Here is a 7,395-nt window from a genome sequence, read left to right on the forward strand (position 1 = left end):
TCCAAATATTCCCTCATGCCTTAAGAGGCTGAGCAGATATTCAGTTTTTTTATTTTTAAATTTGCGGCCATAATAACCTAGTTGTTGTACAAGTGCCCCCGTCTAACCATGACCTATTGACCTCTTCAATAATGTCATTTCTAATACCTAATGCCATGGGTATGCCAATCTTACCTTTGTTTTCACATAGTGGCAGATTTGTACCTTTCCTGTTTAGCTCATCTTTTCCTTTAATACCTCTATGTCCGGGAACCCTTATGAGACTAACCTTGAAGAGGGTTCTAATATCATTTAGAGCTGCCAAGCATTCCTGTGCAACCTTGGATATTAGCATTACCACTGGCTAAACGAGAATATATTAATTGTAGTCTTCGTTATGGCATGCGTATTAAGCAACCTCTTTTATAGCAAGAACTTCTGTCCGAAAAACGCCGCGCCAAAGCGGCGACCACGTGTTTTCCTATCAGATTCACCATAAAGAGAATTACTTCAGTTATTCCGAGTCTTCTACTATCTGTCTAGTTTCTAAGCGTAGCTATATTAGAGCGCAGAATCTCCATTAGGGTATAGAGAATTTAAGTACATATGTCCCCAATAAAACAAACCATTTCCTCTCACTTGGGGAACGACCCGCTCTTATCTAAGACATACATACATAAAGACGTACATACATATATGTTCATATGCGCCTCATCTTCACATATTCATTTGCAATTGCATAAAGAGAAAATAGGTCAAATGAGAGCTATAAAATCACGGTCACTATTTTGGCCTACAAACAGTGGAATTGGATCAGCTAACGCACTTAACGGAGAGCCAAAGGTGAATTTATTAAAGCGAAGTTTATCTAATACGTATGCGTGCATTCAGCGTATATATGCACATACATATGTATGTTTGTAACTTTACTTGAAATACTGGCAAAAGAAAAGAAAATGAAAGAAATCTTCATTTGTCATTTTGCTATTACATCCGCACCTGTGTGATTTCTTTATACGAGTCTTTGTTTACTTTTGTTTACCTTAATATGTGCATAGGTATATACTAGGGCTGGGACTATCCGCATATTCGAATATCCGGATATCCACGTGGATTATCCGTTGACACGGATAAAAACCGGATAGTGTGGATATCCGGTTAATATTCGTTTGTACAATTATTCGGATTTTCGGATTTACGAAGAACCGGTTAATATTCGTATTTTCGGATATCAAAAAAAATTAAGAAAATTTGGTAAAGCATTTACTACGAACAAAAGTTTCGTAGCAGCTTTCATTACTCAGTTCATGATATTTTAAAGCCATGAAGAAACTCTCGCGGTCAATTTTATAAATTTGATTTTTATACCCGAGCGCACTTGTGCACAAGGGTATTATAACTTTGTTCACATAACGGTTGTTTGTAACAGGCAAAACGAATCGAGATAGATATAGACAAATGTATACATAAATGATCAGAATGAAAAGAGAAATCGATTAAGCGGTGACTGTCTGTCCGTCCGTCCGTCCGTCCGTCCGTCCGTCCGTCCGTCCGTCCGTCCGTCCGTCCGTCTGTCCGTCTGTCCGTCTGTGCACACGATAACTCGAGTAAAAATTGAGATATCTTAACGAACCTTGGTACATGCACTTCTTTTGGGCGTAGGACGGATGGTATTGAAAATGGGCAAAATCGGACAATAACCACGCCTACCTCCCATATAACGGTAATTTTCAGAAATACGAAAACTGCGATATTTTAGTAACTACTAAAGATAATTGACTCAAAATTGACATTTAGAATAACTTTTAGACGAAAAATAAGAAAATTAAAAATTTTTGGAAAATGGGCGTAGCCACGCCCACTTATAGTTACATGTGTATATCTTCGTAACCGCTGCACCAATTTCTTCCAAACTTTGCACAGTTGTTGGCTTTGACATCGCCTACGAAATGACCGAAAATTTTAAAAATCGGACAATAACCACGCGCACATCCCATATAACGGTAATTTAGAGAAATACGAAATCATCGATAAATCGGTAAATATTGAAGCTAGTGTATTCAAAATTGATGCTTGCAACAATTATTTAACAAGAAGTACGTTTATGATAAAATTTTGGAAAATGGGCGTGGCACCGCCCACTTATGATCACATATATGTATCTCGCTAACCTTTATAGCAATTTGTACCAAACTCGGTATGGTTATTGTGCTTGCCACACAAAGGCAAACTCGTGAAAATTGTTGAAATGGGACTAAAATTACGGCCGCTTTTCATATAACGGTCAATTTCAGAAATGCTTGAAATTTCAATATTTCGAAATTTAAGGACGCTAATTTACTTAAAATTTATACACCCCGGCTTAGCATGTAGCGGTAGCTTTCGAAAAGGTGGAAAACATATATTTAATACTTGCGCCGGGTATTTAATGTTCGGCTCCGCCCGAACTTAGACTTTCTTACTTGTTTATTTTTACGAAGCGATAGATTTAATTTCACAATACCAGGCGCTCATAAATATGAAGTAGCAAGTTTTCAATACGCATAAATTTGGTTGTAGAACTTTTTAATTCGTTTCTAGGAGCCTTTGAAATTCAAAAAGTTGAATTTTGGAAATTTAAAAATTTATACAAAATATTTTGTGCGAAAAGTTGTAACTTCACATGTATGAGCGCCTGGTATTGGAAAATGAGAATATCGTTTTTTACAAATAAAAACTGATCATAAAGGGTGGCCGCGCAAAAATGGGCACATATGTATTTCAAAAAAGGACATTATATGTATGGGGATAAACCATGGACTGAATGATAAAGCTGCTATCATTCGATGGTTGTTATGCATGATTACATATTTCATGTTCTGCATATTTTCGAATCTGTTAAAGAAAAAAATTATAGATACTAATTGTCTTGGAACATTTTGCACACAGTTTTTAAACAACCAAAACTATAAATTTGTACAATATGTTCATGTGAATTAAGCTGTGTTTCATGCGTGGAGAAGTTATAACTCTTCTGTGCATATTTTTCTTAGTCATTCATCAGGAAGCTAATTCATTATTGAATTCTGTTTACTTGAGCACTCTCAGTTTTTCATTCAGGTATTTACCACCTTGCAGTGTTAATTCCATTTTTTTAACGATTGTAGATTGAAAAAAATATAAGCCACACTACCAGCCAAAAGGAAAACAGAATGAAATCCTACTTGTAAATATTTCATGATTAAAATTTTAAATGATTTCTCAGTTTCACAGCTCTGTTATTTAGAACGTTTCTGATGATATATTAACGTAAATTTCAAACGCATTCTGTTTATTCTGGTTGTAAAATGGGATTGTTTGGGATGTCTAAAGACGCGCGGCCATAATGTTTATATATCATATAAAGTAAATATTTACATATTTGTTTCAAGACGGGGCATCACACGATCTATTCAAATATGCACAAACAGTTGTTCAAATAACAAGAAAAGTTTCCTCTTGACTCATATAATACAATTATCCAAATACTTGGTAAACTTTTTGCTTCGTGGCTGTTTATTCTGATGTTAACTACAACGGACATATTCAGTCTGTGACGTTCATGGGTGAAAAAAAAAACAGCATATAAGGGCGCACTGAGCATTTCTTACGACAACTACCAAAATGGCCAACAAATTCGTTTGCAGTTTATTGCTGTTGATCGCGGCTACAGGCGCCCAAGCCGATGGAATTGTAGGTGGTACAGCTTCCTCTATTAGCGCTCACCCGTACCTCGTAAGCTTACAGCTAGCCGATGGAACCATCGTCTGTGGCGGTGCTTTAATCAATTCCAAAGTCGTTGTCACTGCCGCCTCCTGTTTGGCTAACTACGATGTTAGCCAATTTGTCGTTGGTGTCAACAATGGTGCCCAGACCGTTAAAATCTCTAGATCTAACTACTATAAACAATACGATATTGAAACCAATGAGAATGACATCGGTATCGTGAAGTTGGCCGAAGCCGTAAGTGTTAGCAGCTACCTTGCATTGGGAAGCAGCTTACCTTCAAGTGGTGTACTCGTCGGTTGGGATGCAAACAACGCAGTGGTAGAAGCAACTGAAACTATCACCAGCGCCAAGAAATGCGTTACTCAAGGCTACAAATACGAAGACGGTGATCTTTACAATTCACAGTTCTGCGGTCGGGCTGCGAACGACGCTTGTGGTGAATTGCCTGGAAGTCCTTTGGTGGCTGACAATAAGTTGCTTGGTGTTGTATCCTGGGGTTATGGTTGTGCCAACAAAGACAACCCAGCTATTTACTCCAACATTCCAGTCTTGAAATTGTGGCTCGAAAGTGTTTTGTAAAAAGTACTTATATAATAAAGTGTAATAATTTCAGTATATTATAAATATCGTTTTTATGTATGGCAAATATTTTATTAAGTCAGTGGGCTATACCAATTCAAATTCAAATGAACCGTTTACGTTGATTACACCGAGCAAAAGTCAACATTACATAAAACAACTCACAAAACTAGGAGCGAAGTATTGTAGAACTGCGTTTTTAGTTTTTCCCTCTGGCGTCAGGATTTTTTAAGACAACTGTGAAATTTTAAAGATATACTTGGTTCCAAAATTTATTAGAACTCAATAAACATTGGACTTGCTTAACAATTCGAAAATGATTGGAAAACCAATCTGTTTTTCGAGTCTCGCCTTCGATAACGAATGTTCGATAGGTTAGTATTCAATTCGAGAACCAGGCTATTTTCCAGAAAAACGGAACCTTCGTTATCCAATGTATTTTCGCTTCGTTATGAATTCGAAATCCTGCCCATTATCGAATTGAAATTTTAATTAGAGAGAGTGATTGTCTTAAATTTCCCTACGAAAATGAGCTGGATTTCACTTCCTCTCTTGTTACTACGGTTTTCATTTTTTTTCGAACCCATCTAAAATGTATTTCCAATACACTATGGTCCTTGGAAAACTAAGACTCGTTACGAGTTCCTTCTCAGTTCGATATGCATATTGGATATCGAAGGTCATTTTTGAACGTTCGCCAAAATGTTTATATGAAAATTCAGTGCAAGTAAAATCCCGATATCCGGATATCCGAATATTATATATCCGGATTTTTCGTTTATTCGGTTTATCCGGATATTTGAAAAATCCGTATGAAACTCCCAGCCTTAGTATATACACATAATTGCATACAAATGTATCTATGTATGGGACTTTTCCGCTATTGTCAAACATTGTCACTGATGCTGGTATAAATCGCACGCATACGAGTAAAATTTTGCAATGAACACATTGTCCGATTATAATTATTTATAGCATTTGTGGTAAATCCTCATTATAATTAATTTATGAGTGTACTCTTTTATGAAGTTGTGCCTTTTTTATTTGTCATAGATTTAATGTTGTGCGCGTTTGTATGAGTGCAATATCTACAAACTTAGCCGCATATATCTTTTTGTCTACGCAATACTAAATAGCTAACTGAAGTTGTCAGACACTAACGTGGACATACGGATTTTTTTTTGCAAAAATAAAGTGAAAATGTTTTAGATATCGTCTGTAGAATTGAAAAAGGAAATTCCCATAATACGTGGTATTATCTTCTTCGTCATAAGCACTATTAAAATTATGTGTATCAATTAAGCTCTCAAAACAGATAGATATTTGACACATCCTTAAATGTTTTAAATTTTCGTTAATTTTTCGTATCCGAAAGACATTCGGGAATAGTAATATTATTTGAAACAGAGTTACAACAATTAATTAATGCAATAATTTATTTTCATAAATCTAAAACAGTAAAATCTAAAGTTAAAAAATAAAAAATAAATTAGAAAAAGACAAAGAATGCAATTAAAAAAGATGATAATAGATAGAATTTGAAATGAAAAAACAAAAAAAAAAAATTTAACCTTTAAAACGAAATCTTAAAATTCGCCTTAAGTAAAATAAGACCCTAAAAATTAAAAGAAATAAAAAAAATTATTTTTATTTTTAAAACAAAAAAATCTAAAACCAAAGAAAATTAAATTAATAAAAATAATAATATTATATTAAAAAAAATAGAAAAAAATAAATTGCGTTTTTAAAAATTTAATAAAATTAAAAAATATATTTTTCTTTTCAAAACAATAAACAAAAAAAAAAATATTTCGTTGAATCGGTGTCCTTCCCTTTTTTTGAAGTCGATTAAAAACCATATGTATATATCATCGGTGATACTGCAAAACGCTCTATGTCTATTACTACCCTTGCCACTAACAAACGAATGCCATCACTGTCTACCTTTGGCTGATGAGGATGAACGGTTGCCAGAAGCGATCAGATACAGATAACAGATTAAGATTAAGAATCAGAGGTAATAAGTGACATAAAACGTTTTGCAGTATCACCGACGAGTTATTAAAAAAAATCACTGCACGTGGTTTCGAACTCGAATCTCTCGAAAGGCATGACATTGCCATGCCAACTCTGCTATCGCCATTATTGGAGCTACGCCGGCTGAGTGTTGAATGAAAGAGCTTTTAGCTAAAACACTTGTACTAGAATAAGAAACGCCTTTCGAACTACCTTGCCATCTGTTTTTCATTTGTCTTGCCGAAGACTTTTTATTATCTTAGTGGAGAAAACGGCCCTTAGCAAGTTTCATTTTAACCGCAAAAATGTATAGGCAAAGATAAACAGGGAAAGGCTTTCTGATATGAATTTTCTTTCAGGAAACATTTCAGGAGAAATATGTATGGGCGAGGGTAATTCAATTAGTTAGTAGTCAACGTGCTTAAAAAGAGATTAAATGTTAACACGTAGTCGAGAATATAGTCTCTTCCGATCATACCGCTGGTGATTCTGCCCTGCACACCCCTTGTCATGTTTTGCATTCACTTCTCTCTGTGCCCTATTGCTTTTATTTAGTACAGCTAATTTGTAGCTGTAATATTTTTATTTTCTCAAATCAATGCTATGTTCGACTAATGCCATTCAAAACTAATTAAAAATTTAAATATGTATTCCAGAAAACATTTACTTAAATTGAAGAAAGAGTTTAAGTGAACATGAAAATAAATGATTTAAATCAATGACAAAGGTTTTATACAACATTTAAGAGGTTAAATTTTCGTAAAATTTAATTTAAGCAGACATTTAGACGTCTAGGGAACAGTTTTGCATAAACTGATTAAGTCCAAATTCCCATTTCACACAGAGAAACACATTTTGTTAGAAATAATTTAAATTATATGCGCAACTGATTTTTAATTCGCATTTCAATTGGGGAAATCGAACTGTTTGTTTTATTATAAGAAAGAAACCAGATATGTCAAAGCTAAAAATTAACTTGAATATTCGTACAAAAAATTTGCAAGCAGACAATAGCTGCATTTTTAAGTAATGTACAGACTGATGTTTTGATTTAATTTGTAGAAATAATAGAAG

At 34.4% G+C, this 7,395-nt stretch overlaps 1 protein-coding gene across 1 annotated transcript; it reads left to right on the forward strand.

Moving 5' to 3' along the window:
• The first annotated feature begins 3,621 nt into the window (after positions 1–3,621).
• Positions 3,622–4,305, forward strand: LOC118738166 (trypsin theta-like). Its single transcript, XM_036469090.1, has one exon. It carries the CDS (start codon positions 3,622–3,624, stop codon positions 4,303–4,305), a length of 684 nt encoding a protein of 227 aa, XP_036324983.1.
• Positions 4,306–7,395: the final 3,090 nt, after the last annotated feature.

Source organism: Rhagoletis pomonella, unplaced genomic scaffold, assembly GCF_013731165.1.
Source record: "Rhagoletis pomonella isolate Grant_MI unplaced genomic scaffold, Rhpom_1.0 Rhpom_scaffold_00004, whole genome shotgun sequence".
Lineage (NCBI taxonomy): Eukaryota > Metazoa > Arthropoda > Insecta > Diptera > Tephritidae > Rhagoletis > Rhagoletis pomonella.

Coding starts and splice junctions, on each gene's coding strand:
- LOC118738166 (XM_036469090.1), top strand. CDS start 3,622: ATGGCCAACAAATTCGTTTGCAGTTTATTGCTGTTGATCGCGGCTACA.